We start from the raw sequence: 21,584 nt of genomic DNA, 5'->3' as shown, positions 1-21,584 counted from the left end.
TACGATTGGTACATAAACCTGAACAGTTCAATCTATTTTTAGTCGTCGTGCAGGCCTCCCTTAAAAGAAAGAAGAGCTTAGTCTCAAGGGGACTCCCTGCTTAAATAAAAAGGTGAAATCAATTCCTTGGATACTCCTTAAATGTCTGAAATGCACTGACAAACCCTAGCAACAAGGTTCCAACGCCTACCTCGATCACTGTATTGACTGAAAATGACGCTTGAATACAAAATCATTCAGTTTTCTACACATTGAAGGTAACATCTTAAGACAGACTTTAATTTCATTATCATATACACATCAAGAAAAAAGCACTGCTTTTGATAAATTTGACTCAATGCTCCGATCCACAGACAAAACTCAATGGTACTGTCACAGGTTCAGCATACAGCTGAGTAGTCTCCATATCAAACACTTTGAAAGAGGACAGAAAAAGACAAGACTGCCCCCTATTGGCTAAAAGGGGCACAGTACATAACCATTGCTACAAACTGATAATAATATGTAAGGCATTATTTATACATCACAGACTTGATTGCAAATAGCACTTGACAAACCACTAATGATTGAATAGTTACAGAATTGTCAACATCCACCAGTTTACATCAAGAGACCGAAAGTGTATCGTCCGATTCAACGGCAGCAAAACATTTCTCAGCCTCCCGGGATGGAGTTTAGAAGCCAGAGCAAACTTCTCTATAGAAGTCAGATTTCCACTTTCAGTAGATGAAAAGGACTCTGGTTCGCGGGAGAGTAGAAAACGAGTCAGCCATTTTGCGTATCTTGGCGTAGTTGATGAATCCTCTGAGGAAGAGCAGGAATCCTGGAAGACAGAGAACACAGGAGTCATTTTTCTACAATGTTTTTTTGGGGCAGCAACTCAACTCCCAGCATCAAACAAGGCATTCTTGTTAGTGTGAGTGTTAAATCTTCATGCATACTGTCCATTCAATAGATAAGAGTTGAATGGCAGGAACACGGTTACCGAGATTTACCTCCCAAAACGACTATTTTTTCCCGGGAAAAATAACTGCAAAAAAAAACGGTAAATTATAAAAAATTATTTATATGAACAGCATGGCGTGAACTGGAACTGTTAAATTATATGAGATGTCTAAATCTGTCTTCTCCACAGCCTCTGCATGATGAATCATCAACACTCAGGATGGGCACAGACCCATCTCAGATTGGAGCGCAGTTCACAAATGCATGCAGATCTTATCTCATCATGGTAACTGTTTTTCTTGTGACAGATAGGCCTACATTTGCAGCAGCATAGTCTATAATATAAAGATTGAATGTGCGTCTAATTTACCCATCTCCACCTTACTTTTTTTAATGTAAAGATTCTTGTTATTTATTGCAGCTGCAGAGTTTTAAAAACAGCCTATGACTCAAATATCATTGCTTTAAATCTCTCTCGCTCTCTCATTGCATCCAAAATATATAATCCAGTTCTAGAGTGATATATAGCCCTATATGTTCTGGCCTACCTCTTTCAGGTAATACATTTAATGCAGTATTAGCCTTATTTTTGTCATTAATGATGGCTTATGAATAATACGCTTCTAACTTATAGCCTCTGTCTCTTGTGCAATACACAAGCACCTGTGCTCCACTAGCCTCATTAAAAAAACACTCCTTAGCTCTTGGAGTCCCATGCAGGAAAAGCTAGACTAGAATAGCTTGCTGGACATTTTTTATACCAATAGACTATTCAAAGAGGTAAGCAAGTTCGTATGCTGAAAGTTAAATACAGCAACCAATAGAAATCACGGGTAGTTTGAAAGAGCAAACGCACGATGGCAGTAGGCTATAGCAGTTATTTATTCAGACCCATAACTATTCAATTATCTTCGTCAAGAGAAGTGAAATCCTTCTGCATCCTTCTGCATCCGATTCTAGTAAGGAATATCTAGGATAGGATAAAGTAATCCTTCTAACCCCCCCCCCCCCCTTAAAAGAGTTAGATGCACTATTGTAAAGTGGTTGTTCCACTGGATATCATAAGGTGAATGCACCAATTTGTAAGTCGCTCTGGATAAGAGCATCTGCTAAATGACTTAAATGTAAATGTAGTCCTATAATAATCAAGGATGTCATTAGAATGACGAAGGACAAAACATATTTAATTTAACTGTTGAAAGCGAGGAAGAAATTAAACAATAGGAGAGAAAGAGCCTACTAGGCTAATAACATTAGGGGAAATATTAAGATAAATATATACACATTCTTCAAAGTAGCCACTCCTTGCCTTGAGAGAATTGCACACTTGGCATTATCTCAACCAGCTTCACCTGGAATGCTTTTCCAACAGTCTTGGAGTTTCCACATATGCTGAGCACTTGTTGGCTGCATTTCCTTCACTCTGCTGTCCAACTCGTCCCAAACCATTTAAATTGCATTGAAGTCAGGTGATTGTGGAGGCCAGGTCATCTGATGTAGCACTCCATCACTCTCATTCTTTGTCAAAAAAACGTTTTTATTTAACTAGGCAAGTCAGTTAAAAACAAATTCTTATTTACAATGACGGCCTACACCAGCCAAACCCGGACGACGCTGGGCCAATTGTGCTCCGCCCTATGGGACTCCCAATCACGGCCAGTTGTGAAACCCTGGTTCGAATCCAGGCTGTGTCTAGTCACGCCTCAAGCACTGAGATGCAGTGCCATAGATTGCTGCGCCACTCGGGAGGTGTGTTGGGTCATTGTCCTGTTGAAAATCAAATGATAGTGGGACTAAGGGCAAACCAGATGGGATGGCGTATCTCTGCAGAATGCTGTGGTAGCCATGCTGGTTAAGTGTGCATTGAATTCTAAATAAATCACAAGTGTCAACAGCAATGCACCCCCACACCACCACCTCCATGCTTCATGGTGGGAACCACACATGCGGAGATCACCCATTCACCTGCTCTGTCTCAAAGACACGGCAGTTGGAAACAAAAATCTCAAATTTGGACAAATCAGACCAAAACGACAGATTTCCACCAGTCTAATGTCCATTGATTGTGTTTCTTGGCCCAAGCAAGTCTCTTATTATTGGTGTCTTTTAGTAGTGGTTTATTTGCAGCAATTTGACCATGAAGGCCTGAAACACAGTCTCCTCTAAACAGTTGATGTTGAGATGTGTCTGTTACTTGAAGTACTCTGAAGTATTTATTTGGGCTGCCATTATCTGAGGCTGGTAACTCTAATGAACTGATCCTCTGCAGCAGAGGTAACTCTGGGTCTTCATTTCCTGTGGCAGTCCTCATGAGAGCCAGTTTCATTATAGCGCTTGATGGTTTTTGCAACTGCACTTGAAGAAACTTTCAAAGTTCATGACATATTTCGGAATGACTGACCTTCATGTCTTAACTTCTTTGGGATAGGGGGCGGTATTTTGACATCCGGATGAAAAGTGTACCTAAAGTAAACTGCATTCTACTCAGGCCCAGAAGCTAGGATATGCATATAATTGGTCGATTTGGATACAAAACACTAAAGTTTCTAAAACTCTTAAAATAATGTCTGCGAGTATAACAGAACTGAAATGGCAGGCGAAACCCCGAGGACAAACCATCCCAAAAAAGAAAAAAAATTCATCCTACCACTGATTTCAATGGCTGGCACTTATAATAGGGCGAAATCGTGCCCAATTGCAGTTCCTAGGGCTTCCTAGGATGTCAGTCTTTAAAAAGAGTTTCAGGCTTGTTTTTGGAAAAATGAGCCAGAAATTGTAGTTTTTCTAGGTGGCTCCCATTTTGGCTGTAGTGTTTCCAAGCTTGAATGAGAGTGCGTTCTTTGGTATTTTTCTCCGGTAAAGACAATAATGATTCTCCGTCTTAAATTGTATCATTTATTTGCGTATTAGGGTACCTAAGGTTTGATTATGAACGTTGATTGACTTGTTTGGATAAGTTTATTGGTAACGTTTGGGATTCATTTTGTATGCATTTTGAAGGAGGGAAACCGAGTGGATTATTGACTGAAGCGCGCCAGCTAAACTGAGTTATGGATATAAAGAAGGAATTTATCAAACAAAAGGACCATTTGTAATGTAACTGGGACCTTTTGGAGTGCCAACAGGAGAAGATCTTCAAAGGTAAGGCATATATTATATCGCTATTTCTGACATTCGTGTCGCACCTACCTGGTTGAAAATGATTTATGCATTTGTGTGCTGGGCGCTGTCCTCAGATAATCGCATGGTTTGCTTTCGCCGTAAAGCCTTTTTGAAATCTGACACAGCGGCTGGATTAACAACAAGTTAAGCTTTATTTTGATGTATTGCACTTGTGATTTCATGAAAGTTTAATATTTATAGTCATTTAATTTTAATTTGGCGCTCTAATTTCACCGGACGCTAGCGTCCCACTAATCCGCAAGAAGCTAAAGTAATGGACTGTCATTTCTCTTTGCTTATTTGAGCTGATCTTGCCTTAATATGGACTTGGTCTTTTACCAAATAGGGCCATCTTCTGTACACCACCCCTACCTTGTCACAACAGCTGATTGGCTCAAATCCATTAACCTCTTGACGCTAGGGGTCAGACTTTTTTTATTTTCTTAAAATATCGTTCCCAAGGTAAACGGACATTTTCTCTGGCCCAGATCATAGAATATGCATATAATTTACAGATTAGGATAGAAAACACTCCAAAGTTTCCAAAACTGTAAAAATATTGTCTGTGAGTATAACAAAACGTATTCTGCAGACAAAAACCTGAGAAAATATTTTTAAAAATCTGTGTTTCCTGGACCGTCTATCCTCCATTTAAAGGGGTATCAACCAGATTCCTTTTCCAATGGCTTCCTCAGGCTGTGACCAGGCTTTAGACAGTTTCAGGCTTTTATTTTGAAAAATGAGCGAGATGTTTCAAAAGAGGTCAGGTGTCCTCTGAATAGTTCCTGCGCGCGAGAGAGGCGCTCCCCATTTTCCTTTTCTCTCTTAAAGAATAGGTTATGGTCCGGTTGAAATATTATCGATTATGTTCGTTAAAAACAACCTGAGGTTTGATTATAAAAAACATTTGACATGTTTCTACGACCATTACGGATACTTTTTGGAATTTGTCGAACGGAACAAGGCTGTAGTTCTCAGCATAACGCGCAACCCAAATGGCGTTTTTTTGTGATAAAAGTAATATTTATCGAACAAAAAGAACATTTGTTGTGTAACTGGGAGTCTCGTGAGTGGAAACATCTGAAGATTATCAAAGGTAAGCGATTCATTTTATTGCTTTTCTGACTTTCGTGACCATGCTAATTTGGGGCTATGCTGTTGTAGCATTGATTGCTACACTCACAAAAGCTTGCATTTCTTTCGCTGTAAAGTACATTTTCAAAATCTGACACGATAGGTGGATTAACAACAAGCTAAGCTGTGTTTTGGTATATTTCACTTACGATTGCATGATAAATATTTTTAGTAATATTTATGCATTTGCCGTAGCGCAGAGAAGTTAAGGAAAGAAATTCCACAAATTAACTCTTCAAATCAAATTTTATTTGTCACATACACATGGTTAGCAGATAATGCGAGTGTAGCAAAATGCTTGTGCTTCTAGTTCCGACAATGCAGTAATAACCAACGAGTAATCTAACCTAACAATTTCACAACAACTACCTTATACACACAAGTGTAAAGGGATGAAGAATATGTACATAAAAATATATGAATGAGTGATGGTACAGAACGGCATAGGCAAGGTGCAGTAGATGGTAGAGTACAGTATATACATATGAGATGAGTATGGTAGGGTATGTAAACATTATGTGGCATTGTTTAAAGTGGCTAGTGAAAAAAAATGTTGCATACATTTTTCCATTATTAAAGTGGCTGGAGTTGAGTCAGTATGTTGGCAGCAGCCACTCAATGTTAGTGGTGGCTGTTTAACAGTCTGATGGCCTTGAGATATAAGCTGTTTTTCAGTCTCTCGGTCCCTGCTTTGATGCACCTGTACTGACCTCGCCTTCTGGATGATAGCGGGGTGAACAGGCAGTGGCTCGGGTGGTTGTTGTCCTTGATGATCTTTATGGCCTTCCTGGGACATCGGGTGGTGTAGGTGTCCTGGAGGGCAGGTAGTTTGCCCCCAGTGATGCGTTGTGCAGACCTCACTACCCTCTGGAGAGCCTTACGGTTGTGGGCGGAGCAGTTGATACAGGTGATACAGCCCGACAGGATGCTCTCGATTGTGCATCTGTAAAAGTTTGGGAGTGCTTTTGGTGACAAGACTAATTTCTTCAGTCTCCTGAGGTTGAAGAGGCGCTGCTGCGCCTTCTTCACCACGCTGTCTGTGTGGGTGGACCAATTCAGTTTGTCCGTGATGTGTACGCCGAGGAACTTAAAACTTACTACCCTCTCCACTACTGTCCCGTCGATGTGGATAGGGGGGTGCTCCCTCTGCTGTTTCCTGAAGTCCTCGATCATCTCCTTTGTTTTGTTGACGTTGAGTGTGAGGTTATTTTCCTGACACCACACTCCGAGGTCCCTCACATCCTCCCTGTAGGCCGTCTCATCGTTGTTGGTAATCAAGCCTACCACTGTAGTGTCGTCTGCAAACTTGATGATTGAATTGAAAGCGTGCATGGCCACGCAGTCGTGGGTGAACAGGGAGTACAGGAGAGGGATCAGAACGCACCCTTGTGGGGCCCCAGTGTTGAGGATCAGCGGGGTGGAGATGTTGTTACCTACCCTCACCACCTGGGGGCGGCCCGTCAGGAAGTCCAGTACCCAGTAGCACCGGGCAGCGTCGAGACCCTTTGTCTTGAGCTTGATGACTAGTTTGGTAAGGTATTATGGTGTTAAATGCTGAGCTGTAGACTTTTAACAAGGCACACATGTTAATTGAAATTCATTCCAGGTGAGAGAATGCCAAGAGTGTGCAAAGCTGTCATCCCGGAGTCGCCTCTTCACGGTTGACGTTGAGACTGGTGTTTTGTGGGTACTATTTAATGAAGCTGCCAGTCGAGGACTTGTGAGGCATTTGTTTCTCAAAGTAGACACTAATTTACTTGTCCTCCTGCTCAGTTGTGCACCGGGGCCTCCCACTTTATATTCTGGTTAAAACCAGTTTGCACTGTTCTGTGAAGGGAGTAGTACACAGCGTTGTACGAGATCTTGTTTCTTGGAAGTTTCTCGCATGGAAGAGCCTTCATTTCTCAGAACAAGAATAGACTGACGAGTTTCAGGAGAATACTTTGTTTCTGGCCATTTTGAGCCTGTAATCGAACCCACAAATGCTGATGCTCCAGATACAACTAGTCTAAAAGGTGGACAGTTTTATTGCTTCTTTAAATCAGGACAACAGTTTTCAGCTGTGCTAACATAATTGCAAAAGGGTTTTCTAATGACCAATTAGCCTTTTAAAATGACAAACTTGGATTAACTAACACAACGTGCCATTGGAACACAGGAGTGACGGGTGCTGATAATGGGCCTCGGTACGCCTATGTAGATATTCCGTTAAAAATCAGTTGTTTCCAGCTACAATAGTCATTCAGAACATCAACAATGTCTACACTATTTCTGATCAATGTTATTTTTCTTTAAAAAACAAGGACATTTAAGTGACCCCACTTTTGAATGGTAGTGCGTGTCAGCCTACCAATTATACAAATAGGCCCTACTATATTTCAAAATTAAAATCAAATTCGCTAGCCTATACTTGTAACTTTGTAGGCCGCATGTGCAGACCGAGAATCGCATGTTCTCTCCCTGCTTTATCATGGTTTGAACGATGTGTTCCAGTCCATATAATGTCATACAGTTCACACTCAAAAAGATTGGCCTACTGAAGCTAGTTTCAATTATTTACCCAAGAGAACATATAAGCTACATATATGGGCTTTTCTGTTGTGCAGTAGCCTACATCATATATGTATTGGATAACACTACAATAATTTGGGCTTATTAAAATGTATTTCATGTATTGCTCAGGTAGCTACAGGCTTGAATTAATCAAATCCAGGCATATACCTATTTATATGCTTTAATGATTATTTAATGCTTTTGAATGACACTTCCGGTTTTAGCGGGAAATACTGGGTTACCCAGGAGAAAAATGATTTATTCTCGGGATTGAACATTTGTAAAATACCCAGAAAATATTCAACCCTAATAGATACCGCTGGTTATTTCTATAAATAAAAATGGGGCCAATGTGGTTTGAAACAAATAAAATGGACTTTCATGCAGTTCCATGTGCACTTAGGAATAAAGTGAATATATGCAAATTGGCCCATAACTCCACCTATACACCAACATAGGTCTAGGATTATACATCCTTTAAGCAGGGTTCATACAGACATTGGCAAGTCATTCAAGCACTTTCAGAGACTTTATCAAGCACTAAAATGTAATTTAAGGCCCTCAACATTATACAATTGTATAATTGATATAATTGTACATATAGGGCCTAATATAGTAGCCTGTGTGGCCAACGCAGGCACACATAAAGCCATGAATAGCCGTAGCATTAATCTCACCATCTGAAACTCACTAACGCAGTTTTTACAATGAGAGAGTGACCAAAAACCATGTTTATTTTTTAATGAAAGGATTTGTATGGAAAACCAAGTGGATGCCAACAGATGTGGTCCTCATAATAACCACATGGTTTTACTGCAAGAGTAGCACAACACCCTCCAATCGACGGGAAACAAACGAAAGTGGCCACATCTCTCACAAAAACAAATAAGTATGAGGGACCAGGAGAACTTAGAAACTGGCTACAATAACTTTTTATGCACCAAATTGAGGAAATGTCATTTTAAAAAAAAAGGTAGGCTTATTACAGTAATTGAATTTCTGAGCTCCAAATAGGCTACCTTTGTATGGTTTAAAATTGCAGGTCTAACATGGAAAACAAAATGTTGTTATTTCATTACCAGATCATATCATGAATAAGCCCATTGTCATTATATCCAGAATAATTCATAGGAATAGAGTTTGGGTGTTGCGTACTAGTCTATCCTACTGTGCACAGTAGACTCAGCGTCCAATCCGAGGCATAAAAATATTAACTTGCTGCTTTTCTGTTTAATCTAACGAGACCCTGCTGTAAATCAAGCAGACAACAGAGCAACATCAATTCTCTAGGGATGTTAGATCCAACGTGGATCCAGGCACAACTGTCTTCTCCGGCATAACGAATGAGACACCAAAATATTCTGGACGTTCCTCACAAGCACCTTTTTCCCAGCACTTGGGCTGTTGTTGCATCGCATGTGCTTCCACAACAGCTGTTCATCGCTTGACTGTCATTTGGAAAATTCCTTCCTGTATCACCACGTAACTAATCAGCTGGACACCAAATGAGCATCCAACAAGTATTATGCATAATTATAGAAAAACCACGTTAATGACAGTATCGATTTAGCTTTTAAGCATCAAAGTAAGGTGACTTTCAGTTAGAAGCATTTGATTTTGTAATGCATACATGATTATGTGCCCATGAAAACTGTTTTCACCCCGTAACATAAGGAGACACAAAATGTTACGTAGTTACACTGAATTTCTCAGATCTCTATACAAAAAATAAAATAAATATAAATAAAACTGTCCGACAGTTAAATCTCATTCAGTTAACTGATTATTGCTTAATATATGACATAACTTACATTGCCATAAACGCACGGTTTATGTAATGTTTTATGTAACAATTTGACAAATCTGTCAACATAGGTTTTAAAATCAACTCGTGAATTTTTATTGAAAATAGCTCTGATCCCCATTTATTTATTAATGTAAATTAAAAAAAATAAAACTGGCAGATTATTATCAATGACTGAACAGCTGTAACAAGTTGTCCAGTGTAGGAATTCCTCACTGGTACCCTAATTTATAAAAAGACCCCTCTACACCAATGCATTTACCTGTCTAGTACTACAATTGAAAACTACAGAGAAATGGTTGTACCTACCCATTACCAGGAACACCCACCACAGCCAGTACTGCCCATCAAAGTACCCAGGGAAGTAGGTGGAGAACTGGGGATAAAACAACCATTAACAGATAAGTGGACCAGTCAGAGTAAACATGGACGTGATCTTGGGCTCTGGAAGAGGGAAACCTACACCAAACTGAAGTGCTTTGCCATCAGATCACTACACCAAGATGCCAACTTTGATTGTTGGGAAAGAGCTCACAAGTTAAGCATTTCACTGCACTGTTTTACACCCGCTGTATCCTGTGCATGAGACAATAAAACTTGAAACTAAAGCTCTGAGGGTGTTGGTAGTGATATCTTGTGTAAAATAAATAAATATATATAGGCACACACTAAATATTGCCTGGCCACGCCCACAGACGTTAGTTTCTCCTCTGCAATGAGTCTGGATCTGAGTACCTCCCTGACCCTTCACCATGGGTTGGGCCATAGTCACGTGGATAAAGCGGAGGTCTGAAAATGTGTCATTGGCTTTGATGCTCGGATTAGTTAGAGACAATCCAAATCGTGCCCCTCGTCACCACAAACGACTTCAAATGATTGCAGTCTCAGACTAAAGAATGTAGCAATCTACAGAACAGCGGAATCATTTAGTGGGAGTTGTCAGGCTACTGTAAATATGCTCCCAATAGTTGAATGGGTAAACTGAAATGTTAGTGATATGTTACCCGGACGATGAGGATCCACTTGATGAGTGACAGGCCAAAGCCAGAGATGGCTCCGTAGCGGCCAGCTGCTGAGGTGGTCAGACAGAAGGACAGGAAGAAACCGATCCAGTTGAAGAGGAATGCCACTGAAGAGGAGAGAGAAGGGGCTTTAAAACAGACCTGTGCATATGGTCGACAAGGATGGGCTGTTTCTTAACACAAATACTATTCTTAGATCACATCAATAACTTTATCATCAAATAAATACATAACACGCCTCGTCATTTTGCTGGGTGTATTATACTAACCACAGTCTTCACCAAGGTGGAGAAGATTCAACTTCAAGATGTGACTTACTAAAAAAGGTCAACATGAAAATCCCATCGTTGCCTATCTGTAGCTGGTCCGCATCCTCAAAGTCGTCCCTGGCTGCAAAGTCATCATCCTGCAGAGATAAAGAAATGGTGGAGAATATCGTCAAGTCATTTTGGATGATGGAAACCTCATTGCACTATATCAACCAAGACAGCAAACATTTATTCTACGCACATGTCCTTCTCTTTACATCGCCCTAATGTAGTGGATGTACAAGTTATTCAGCTGGAGATGTTTCAATTCAAATTGTCATTTTAATTTACCTTTATTTAAACTAGGCAAGTCAATTAAGAACAAATTCTTATTTACAACGACGGCCTACCCCGGCCAAACCCTAACAACGCTGGGCCAACTGTGCGCCACCCTACGGTACTCCTGATCACGGCCGGTTGTGTTACAGCCCAGGATTAAACCAGGGTCTGTAGTGACGCCTCTAGCACTGCCTTAGACCGCTGTACCACTCGGGATTCAATGTAGTTGAAAGAACAACATTTAATGTCCTATCAGGAAATACAGCACTACAGGCCGACAGATGGGTCTCTGCAAATGGCTGCCACATCCTTTTCTCACGGTACTATTCTATTCCACAGCATTACTGTACAGTTAGTACATCAAAAGTCTCCAGCCGTTCCATGCTGTACACATAGCACGCAGTGTGTGGGGGGAAAAAAAACAGACCAGTCATTTAGATGGACGACACGTAAGGTGGTAAGGCAAAAACATTTCCCACTAGAGGGCATAGACGAGCCATCGCTCTCAGGGCGTGTCCGACAGTGATTATTAGGGCGTGCCTGCCCACAATGCGTGACCCACCGTTTCAAAACAGACTCAACCTGTACCGAGTACAGTATACAGTGCCTTCGGAAATTATTCAGACCCCTTGACATTTCACACATTACAGCCTTAATCTAAAATGGATTACATCTACACACAATACCCCAAAATAACAAAGCAAAAACAGTTTGACATTTTTGCTAATTTATTAAAAATACTAACCTTAAAAAGCTCACATTGACATAAGTATTCAGACCCTTTACTCAGTACTCTGTTGAAGCATATTTGGCAGCAATTACAGCACAGTCTTCTTGGATATGACAATACAATCTAGGCACATCTGTAATTGGGGAGTTTCTCCCCTTCTTCTCTGCAGATCCTCTGAAGCTCTGTCAGGTTGGATGGGGAGCGTTGCTGCACAGCTATTTTCAGGTCTCTCCAGAGATGCTCGATCTGGTTCAAGTCCGGGCTCTGGCTGGGCCACTCAAGAACATTCAGAGACTTGTCCCGAAGCCACTCCTGCGTTGTCTTGGCTGTGTGCTTAGGGCCGTTGTCCTGTTGGAAGGTGAATCTTCACCCTAGTCTGAGGTCCTGAGCAGATTTGTCAGGGAGCTCTCTGTACTTTGCTCTGTTTGTCTTTGCCTCAATCCTGACTGGTCTCCCAGTCCCTGCCGCTGAAAAACATCCCCACAGCATGATGCGGCCACCACCATGCATCACCGTAGGGATGGTGCCAGGTTTCCTTCACGAGACACTTGGCATTCAGTCCAAAGAGTTCAATCTTGGTTTCATCAGACCAGAGAATCTTGTTTCTCATGGTCTGAGAGTCTTTAGGTGGCTTTTGGCAAAGCTCCAAGGAGGCTCTCATGTGACTTTTACTGAGGAGTGGCTTCCGTCTTGCCAATCTAACATAAAGGCCGGATTGGTAGATTGCTTTGGAGATGGGAGAACCTTCCATCAGGACAACCATCTCCACAGAGGAACTCTAGAGATCTGTCAGAGAGATCATTGTGTTCTAGGTCACCTCCCTGACCATGGACCTTCTCCCCCGATTGCTCAGTTTGGCCGGGAGGCCAGCTCAAGGAGTCTTGGTGGTTCCAAACTTCTTCCATTTAAGAATGATGGAGGCCACTGTGTTCTTGGGGACTTTCAATGCTGCAGGAATGTTTTGGTACCCTTCCCTAGATCTGTGCCTCGACACAATCCTGTCCCGGAGCTCTACAGAGAGTTCCTTCGACCTCATGGCTTGGTTTTTGCTCTGACATGCACTGTCAACTGTGGGACCTTATATAGACAGGTGTGTGCCTTTCCAAATCATGTCCAATCAATTGAATTTACCACAGGTAAATTTGTTGTTGATCAAGTTGTTGAAACATCTGAGCAATGGAAACAGGATGCACCTGACCTCAATTTCGAGTCTCATAGCAAAGGGTCTGAATACTTATGTAAATAAGATGTGTTTTTATTTTTAATACATTTGCAAACATTTCTAAAAACCTGTTGTTGCATTGTCATTATGGGGTATTATGTTTAGATTGATGAGGATATATATTTTTCATAATCCATTTTAGAATAAGGCTGTAACGTATCAAAATGTGGAAAAAGTCTGAATACTTTCCGAAGGCACTGTATACCTACACACACCCATGGTTAAACAGGCGTACTTTTATATTATATGCAATGGGGTTCATGGAGTCACTTTCAGAAACTAGCCTGCATCCAGTTCAATGTAAATTGTACACAAAACTGATGCAAGTTTGGTTACTTGGAAGATCAGCCACGCCGTCAAAAAAAGAATGTAGAAAATGTACTCAGGAAGTTTTCTGACCGTCAATAGACAGGGACTGAATTCCTTTCTGCCACACCCACAACACTGAGGAACAACACAGAACCTGGATGAACACAAAATAGTCCAGCAAAACCACAAGGGATGGTTACGTGGAGTTTGTAGTGCTGGAAGACTCACCCTTTCAGCAACCAAGGGAACATGGACTTCAGCCTTGGTTCTCTCTGCCTCGTCATAGGAAGGGAGAGTTGTGGCCACGCTGTATGACGGTGGCTTGGGGAACCCCCCGTCCTCTTTATAGTCAAAATAAGCTACGGGAGGTAAATAAGTGAAATAAGCTGCTGTGTTACACTTGAGTACCATATATCCCCTTTTGTTAGGCTAAATGCTGTAACACCATAAGTAAACGTAATGCTAGGCTAGCAGGGAAATCTCCTCTGTCATAAAAAAGATACTTGACTTGTCCTAGTTTAGTTCTAGACTGTAAATATCCAATGCCTCTCGGGGCAACGGTAAAGACATTGACCCCCAGGCCAAACCATAACACTCCACTGTGATGTGAGTATTTGTGTATGCATTGAACTATTACCTGCATTATCTGCTGCAATGCTGCTGTAAGGGGGTGGGGCTTCAGCTGCCACCTGGAGAACCTCCTCTGGCTCCTCTTCATTGGGCAGCTGAATAGGGGAAGAGTCAATAAACTGGTTACGCCTAGCTGACAGAGAACATCAACATGACCTAGTGAAGAGATCAGTTCAAGCCCTGGAGATAGTGCTCTTGTTTTATTCAGGCTCTAAGCTAAAAGGTCAGGCAGGTACATATTATAGCAGACTTCTGGACACAACACAAAATAACGAACGCCGGCCGTTCTCAGTAGATCACCTGCTGGGTGACAAACTGTCGCGATTCACCATGTAGAATCATCAGGAAATTAACAGAAAATGAAGGCCGATGTTCTGTAATCAGAAGAGACGAGGCTGTGCACTGTCGACGTTTGCTGTTTCGTTCCCTCTCGTAGAATAAAAAGAAGAAGAAGTGGTCACACTAGGTTTCAGCTTCACGCTTTGACAGGAACTCACATGACCACCTACTTTAACGAAATGGCAAGCAGACAGTTAGCTATTTTGGTTGTTATTTCTTTCATTTTCATAACAGGTCACTGAACGATCTATGGGACCTCCTTCCCCTACATGCGATATAATTTAAAAAGCATAATATCAAAGAAGTTTAGTCACGCCACGCACTTACAGTACCCAGGTGACAATCGCTATAAAAAAGAGGTATGGCGCGACTAACTGTTTTCGTCACCATCCCGGAGTGCAATTTCAACTGCCCCAAACAGAACTTGATCATTCCCTAAATTAAAATACAATTTATTTTATTTTGATATGCCAACATGGGGCTAGGACTAGGTCATTTGCAGGGCTTTGAAAATAATTGGTGTATATTTCATAACCTTAATTTGTTAAAAAAAACTTTGAGCATCATGTGGTATATTGTTTAATTTCTTTTGTGACATGAGTCTTTTATATCAAAATATCACAGATGAGACAAATGTTCACCTGCCCCTTTAAGGGCTGGAGGTTACCGTAGTAATGTGACTCCAGTCATGTTTGTGCCTCTGACTAGTATCCGGGGTGCTTCTCTTCCCTAGCAGTTAAAACTAAACATTGAAAAACAACCTAGCTTGTGAACAAAACAATATAAATAGCCAAGGAACACAAGCACAAAGTCTCACTTCTGTAGACTGTATGCATGTGCGCAGCAATTCTAAAAATGAATCTGTCACTCAGCTCTTCAAGTGTGCACACAGTCCCCAGCCAGGCAGTGTTGCAGCGCGAGGCAGAAATGCTTTGTGCATTCGGTTCAGGAGATACAACCATATTCTCTAGAATACCATAGTAGCTAGCCATACAGACAATGCAAATGGCACAGCAACTCCCTGCACGCGAAATATCCGCTCCGGGCTGGCGGGCCCACCGACGAGCTGGGAGAGTCAAATGTGCATTCTAATAGGCCTATTTGCCCAACATTGGAATGATATTCTAAATTTTCATAACCTAAATAATTACATATGCGATGCCTAGCCAGCCATAGCACTGTTTGAAACCTGGACGTTTTACATGGCATATCTTATCTTGCTCTTAATAGACTACATCCAAAATCCGACCATAGAAAAAAAGCAGACTTCCTGATATGCCATTGAAAGCATTCTTCTAATGTCCAAAGTCAGTAACGCAAAATCCTATTGTTGCATCTTCAGATATTCTCTAAGTTTCTACCATTAGTCTGTATATTCATCTCTGTCGCATTATAAAAACTGCTCGCATCAGGTACGTGTTTGAGAATGGTGTTTAAACATTTTAGGACGCCCTAAATTTCAAGCCCTGAGTAGTTGATTTATGTTTGTTTGTTTTGTTATTAAAGTTGGATTTAATTTTCCCCACACAAATACAAATAAAACATTGTACTGCATAAAAACATTGAGCATTGACATCCAGACATACCCTCCAACATAGCACACATACACAGTCAAATACTATCTCACAAGCTACAACACAGAACTAAATGGGTTCACAAGCACAAGTCATCACCTCCCAGTTCTAGGAATTGTTGATTTTTATCTAATCTAGTCCCCCTCTGTCATTATTGTGCTGGCCCATACTAGCTAACTTGTATTGCTTTTTGTCAGGCATTTCCATCCTTGTGTGTTCGCTAGCTAGCTAGTTATCGGGATATACTCGAAGCTACCTCAAAAGTTAGCTCGTAGCTAGCTAAATTAGCCACACACAGGTACCGTAGCTAGGTGGTTTGTTGTACCCGTTGTTGTTGGTGGTTGTTGACCCGCCATGTTGGGCCAGTCCCCGCACACTAACCCGTTGATCTAGCATTACCATTCCCTCACTTGGAGTTCTGCTGTGACCACACTGCTCAGCGGTGCTGTAGGCTACTAGTCCTCACTTAACCAAGTCCACCAACACTGAGACTGACAGTCCACTCTTAACTGTGCCAGTCAGATGGCTTCATATAGGCGGGAGTTGAGTCGGGACCTTGATACATATTTAGGCGGGAGTCTCGACTCCGAAGCACGACGGGCCGGAGCCAACATAGTATTACTTTCTAAGCATCTAAAGCCACTGCCGAGGCAATCGAAGCATACAGAGACTAAAAGCTACTTTGTTACCTTTTTCTTGGAACACACTTCTCTTATGTGAAAACTGTTCTTTCCACACTGATTCAGTGCTGTACACAGGATGTCATTCCACCCATGTCAACAGTGTGAAAAACAACTCCCAGCCTCAGATGAGCACACACACTTCTTTGCTTGGGAGCTGAACATGCTCAAGCGGACAGCTCATGCACTCTGTCAGAAATTCAAACCAAGATCATTGAAATCTCGACTTGCGCACTTTGCATCATGAGTCTACCACACCAATCAAACACTCCAGGTCTAATGATGGGTCTCACTCCCCTCGTGATCCACCGCTCAATAAACACCATAGCTCATCCTTGCCAGGGAACAAATTGACAAACAGATGTGCAATGAGATTAAATTCAACCTTTATTTAACTAGGGAAGTCAGTTAAGAACAACTGCTTATTTACAACGACAGCCTACCCCGGGTCAAACCCGGACGAAGCTGGGCCAATTGTGCGCTGCCCTAAGGGCCTCCCAATCACGCCCGGATGTGATACAGCCTGGATCCGAACCAGCGACTGTAGTGACGCCTCTTGCACTGAGATGCAGTGCCTTACACCGCTGCGCCACTCGGAAGCAGCGGTCTAAGGTCTGCCCTTAAGCACATCCTGGCCAGGCTTCCCCTGCCGGTACCAAACCCCTACATCTGAAGAGAGCGTGGTTGCTGAATGGATGACACTGACGTACTGTCCAAAAGAGCCTCCAACTCTTATGACAGACTATGAACACTAATGATGATGATGCTGTCATGTACCACAGCTCTAGTATCATCTAAGCCTGCCGGTCTGGCAGTGACGGTCGACCAGAAAATACATTTGTCTGAAATATTTGAGAGGGCAAGCAGGAACTTCAACGTGGAACATGCACCTACTGCCATGGCATCCACATCCAAGTTTGATCAATTCAGTTTTTTAAAAGACAGACATCATCCCGATTTGGCGTGCTCCAAGGCACTTGGTTTTGGCCATTTCCCCCATGTGGATAAATCATTTGCTTCACTTGTCCTGCCTGCTTCGCTCTCTTTTCAGACAAAGAGCTGCCTAACAAACAATGCAGGGCATCTGATTGCATCCTACACAGGACACATGGCAGCACTGCTTCAGCCCTTCAGTTCTACCCTTCAGCCTTTCACCAAGTGCATAAGTGAAGCGCTAGCCCCCCATCGCCAAGCAGGAGTCAGGGTCCTGAACTACTTAGACGATTGGCTAATATGTGCAGGATCACAAAGCCTTGGCACACACATCCATGGTCCCACATCACCTCTGAGTTGGGACTAACAATGAACTTGGAAAATAGTTCTCTGGTACCCACTCAGTGTGTGCACTTCCTGGGCTTGACATCGGACACTCAAATCATGCGAGCAACACTCTCTCCAGAAAGAGTGGTATCTTTGAAAAACACAAAAAGCTGCCCATTTCAATGAATTGCTGGAGGAGAGAAATACAATGGTTGCACCCAACACTTCAAATTCCCAGCGGAGTTCTTCTAACTGCATTTCACAACCGGGTGACTGACCAGATGCCTTCCAAAAGGGATGGGGAGCAGTCTGGAATTCAGTCATGGGTCCATGGTGTATGGTCAGCACCATGGACAAAGGCTCACATCGATGTGCTGGAGCTCAGGTGGTTCACTTTGCACTCTGGCACTTCCTCCCAGTACTGAGAGGACAACATGTACGGATACGGGACAGAGAACACAACCGGTGGTTGCACACATCAACTGCACCAGGTAACTACTGCTTTGGGCAAACAGACACCTCACATTCTTCAGAGCAATACACCTGCCAGGGGTGGAGAATCAGGCAGCAGGCCCTCTCTCCAGAGGAGGTCCTCTTCCTTCAGACTGGAGGATATATCCCACAGTAGTGGCAATGATCTGGGCACGATTCAGAAGGGCCGTTGCCGATCTGTTAGCATCGCAAGACTCAACCCAATGTCCTATGTTGTTCTCCATAAAGGGTCCAGCAGGTGTGTTCTCTGGAGTGATGAATCACGCTTCAACATCTGGCAGTCAGACTGACAAATCTGAGTTTGGCGTACGCCAGGAGAACGCTACCTGCCCTAATGCATAATGCCAAATGTACAGTTTGGTGGAGGAGGAATAATGGTCTGGGGCTAGGCCCCTTAGTTCCAGTGAAGGGAAATCTTAACACTACAGCATACAATTACATTCTAGACAATTCTGTGCTTCAAACTTTATGGCAAGTTTTGGGACAGCCCTTTCCTGTTTCAGCATGACAATGCACCTGTGCACAAAGCAAGGTCCATAGAGAAATAGTTTGTCGAGATCAGTGTGGAAGAACTTGACTGGCCTGCACAGAGCCCTGACCTCAACCCCATCTTACACCTTTGGGATGAATTGGAGCACCGACTGCGAAACAGGCCTAATCACCTAACATCAAGGCCTGCAGTAATGTTCCAACATATAGTGGAAAGCCTTCCCAGAAGAGTGGAAGCTGTTATAGCAACAAAGGTGGGACCAACTCCATATTAATGCCCATGACTTTAGAATGAGATGTTCGATGATTAGTTTTCCACATACTTTTGGTCATTTTGAGCGGGGCAGCTGCCTCGCAGCGCTAAAGGCGTCGCTACAGACCTGGGTTCAAACCTAGGCTGTGTTGAAGCCAGCTGTGACCGAGAGACCCATGAGGCGGCGCACAATCGGCCCAGTGTCGTCCGGGTTGGGCCGGCCAGGATGTCCTTGTCCCATCACGCTCTAGCCACTCCTTGTGGCGGGCTGGACGCATGCACGCTGACTTCGGTCGACTGTTGTATGGTGTTTCCTCCGACACATAGGTGTGGCTGGCTTCCGGGTTATGCGAGCAGTGTGTCAAGAAGCAGTGCGGCTTCAAGGACGCAAGGCTCTCCGTACGGGAGTTGCAGCGATGGGACTAGACTAACTACTACCAATTGGATATCACGAAATTGGGGAGAAACGGGAGTAAATGTAAAAAATATCAAATAAAATGTAGTGTAGCTTGTTAGCTAGCATTATTAGCTAACGTTAGTTACACTATCAAAACATTACCATTACGAAAGTTGACCAAGTTAGCAAAAATGCATTGCTAACCAACAAAACAATGACTAACATGTTAATGTAGCTACAAAGCATCACGACGTTTTAATATGAATTTGTTAACTGACGTTTCAATCATGGTGTCATTCAAAACAACGAGGCCTAGGTAGAGCCAACCCATCACCAGTGTTTCTTGCAAACCTCTAACTAACGTTTGCTAGCTGTTAGCGAATGATTACCAACGTTAACTCAAAGACACGACAAACCTTTTACTCACCTGCTGATATCTAGCGCTTGGCTCAGACATCCTGATATGAACAGAGGCAAATCCTTGTATTTTAACAATAAATCAATTAGATCATCGCCAATGTAACGTTATTCAATACAGAAATGATAGCTATAACCGTAATGTAAACTCTTTCCTCCGGACACTGTCTCTGCTCAGGTCCCTCCCCTCGTTGTTTCTTCTTCTTCGTCTTGTTCTTCTTCTTTGGGGTTGGGCTGGCAGATCGCATCCAACTTTTGAGGTGCATACACCGCCACCTACTGGAGTGTAAGGCCAATCACGGCCTACCTACATTACCTTATCTTCATTAATCCTGTTCCTATTAGAAAGTGAAACAGAGCCCTAGACACCACTTCCCTCCCCCCATTACACCACCCAAACTCCAACCCTTTCACATAATCTCTCCATATCTTCTTCATACAGTTCACAAAATATCAACACGTGTAATATTCATGTGTAAACATACTGAATTATAATTGGATGCATTTTACCGCCGTATCATACTGTGCTATGATTGGTTAAGACCACCCAGATGGTTAGGTCATGGGCAGTTGATCATGGTTGGAGATACGTGAACATGCAAGTTATAGCTAGCTAATAAAGAGCTACGTTAAGAAATATCCTGTAGTACTGCATTTTATTATTTTGTACAAAGCGTGCAAAACAAGAAAACATGCACCACCGTTTCCTCCACTAAACACTCATTACACAGACCTGTTTCATGTCTCCTTATAATCCACAATGTTGCATTCAAACCTGTGTTCCCAAACTGTAGTCTACTCCACACAACTTCCTCTCTCCTACATCCCATACTCCCCACCTCTTCCTTTACTGACTGGTGCGCACGATAAAATTGTCTCCCCTTACTAGCATCCCACTCCCTTTGCCAAAGATTGAGCCCTTTTGCCCGGTTCAAGGATTTGACTTCCCTGCGGTCCAGCGGGACCTGAAAATCTACACCCTCTCCTCACAGCACACTTATGCCGAAGATTGTTATATCTAAACCAAGATACACCTCAACCTGTCGTTTCAAACGGGAACAAATGAGCCATAGTGGGCAACACAAGCAATGGGGTTGGCAGAGCCAAGCAGGAGCTTGCGAGATCCTATTAGCGCATTCATTTGCAAATTTCCGTTGGGGAACGCCTATTAAACAACGCAAATTTTATTTGAATTAGCAGAATGTCAGCCAATATCCACCTCGTTCCATCTTCTCCCACTACCGGCCCACATGTTTGGTAGTGAGTGGAAACGCCAACCGGATGCTCACATTTATACATCCGGTGAAATATCTGTCTCATTGTTCTATCTGTGCTTATGCTGCGTTTACATGGTACGAGGTAGATGATAAGCAGCAAACCGGGTGTCATTGTTTTCAATGAGAGCACAACGGTAAATGCCATTGAAGCTGGCGGTGAATGCTGTCAGCTGCCACTAGACAGGACTTGCCGCCGAAGTTCAAATATTTCAACTTTTGCCGTCTGGTCTGCTGTCGAGTTGTTTTCTTTCAGATGTTGATTTGCACGGATTGTTTACTGAAATCACCATAGCAACACATACCGTCGC

General features: G+C 42.6%; 1 protein-coding gene across 3 annotated transcripts; it reads right to left on the bottom strand.

The window, feature by feature from the left end:
* Nucleotides 1-258: 258 nt before the first annotated feature.
* Nucleotides 259-21,003, bottom strand: LOC139537781 (NEDD4 family-interacting protein 1-like). Of its 3 annotated transcripts, none has more exons than XM_071339550.1 (7): nucleotides 20,733-21,003; nucleotides 14,106-14,193; nucleotides 13,697-13,827; nucleotides 10,939-11,026; nucleotides 10,603-10,727; nucleotides 9,908-9,974; nucleotides 259-823 (listed from the first exon to the last, which is right to left on the bottom strand). In XM_071339550.1, the coding sequence occupies exons 1-7, from the start codon at nucleotides 20,739-20,741 to the stop codon at nucleotides 720-722; spliced, it is 612 nt and encodes a 203-aa protein (XP_071195651.1). In that variant the 5' UTR covers nucleotides 20,742-21,003; the 3' UTR covers nucleotides 259-719. The 3 variants fall into 3 exon arrangements, with proteins under 3 accessions (XP_071195651.1, XP_071195650.1, XP_071195649.1); XM_071339549.1 differs by lacking the exon at nucleotides 20,733-21,003 and adding an exon at nucleotides 20,010-20,287; XM_071339548.1 differs by lacking the exon at nucleotides 20,733-21,003 and adding an exon at nucleotides 14,399-14,537.
* Between the last annotated feature and the right edge of the window lie 581 nt (nucleotides 21,004-21,584).

This window comes from Salvelinus alpinus, chromosome 13 (genome assembly GCF_045679555.1).
Source record: "Salvelinus alpinus chromosome 13, SLU_Salpinus.1, whole genome shotgun sequence".
NCBI lineage: Eukaryota > Metazoa > Chordata > Actinopteri > Salmoniformes > Salmonidae > Salvelinus > Salvelinus alpinus.
Note: the sequence above shows the minus strand (reverse complement) of the source record. Positions and strands in the feature narration are given on the sequence as shown.

Bases quoted from the DNA above. Each gene is read 5' to 3' on its own strand.
- LOC139537781 (XM_071339548.1), bottom strand. From the start codon at position 14,440: ATGATTCTACATGGTGAATCGCGACAGTTTGTCACCCAGCAG. The intron at 13,828-14,105 runs GTAATAGTTCAA...TACCTCCCGTAG, and splicing joins CATTGCAGCAGATAATGCAG to CTTATTTTGACTATAAAGAG. The intron at 11,027-13,696 runs GTGAGTCTTCCA...TTATCTCTGCAG, and splicing joins TTCCCTTGGTTGCTGAAAGG to GATGATGACTTTGCAGCCAG.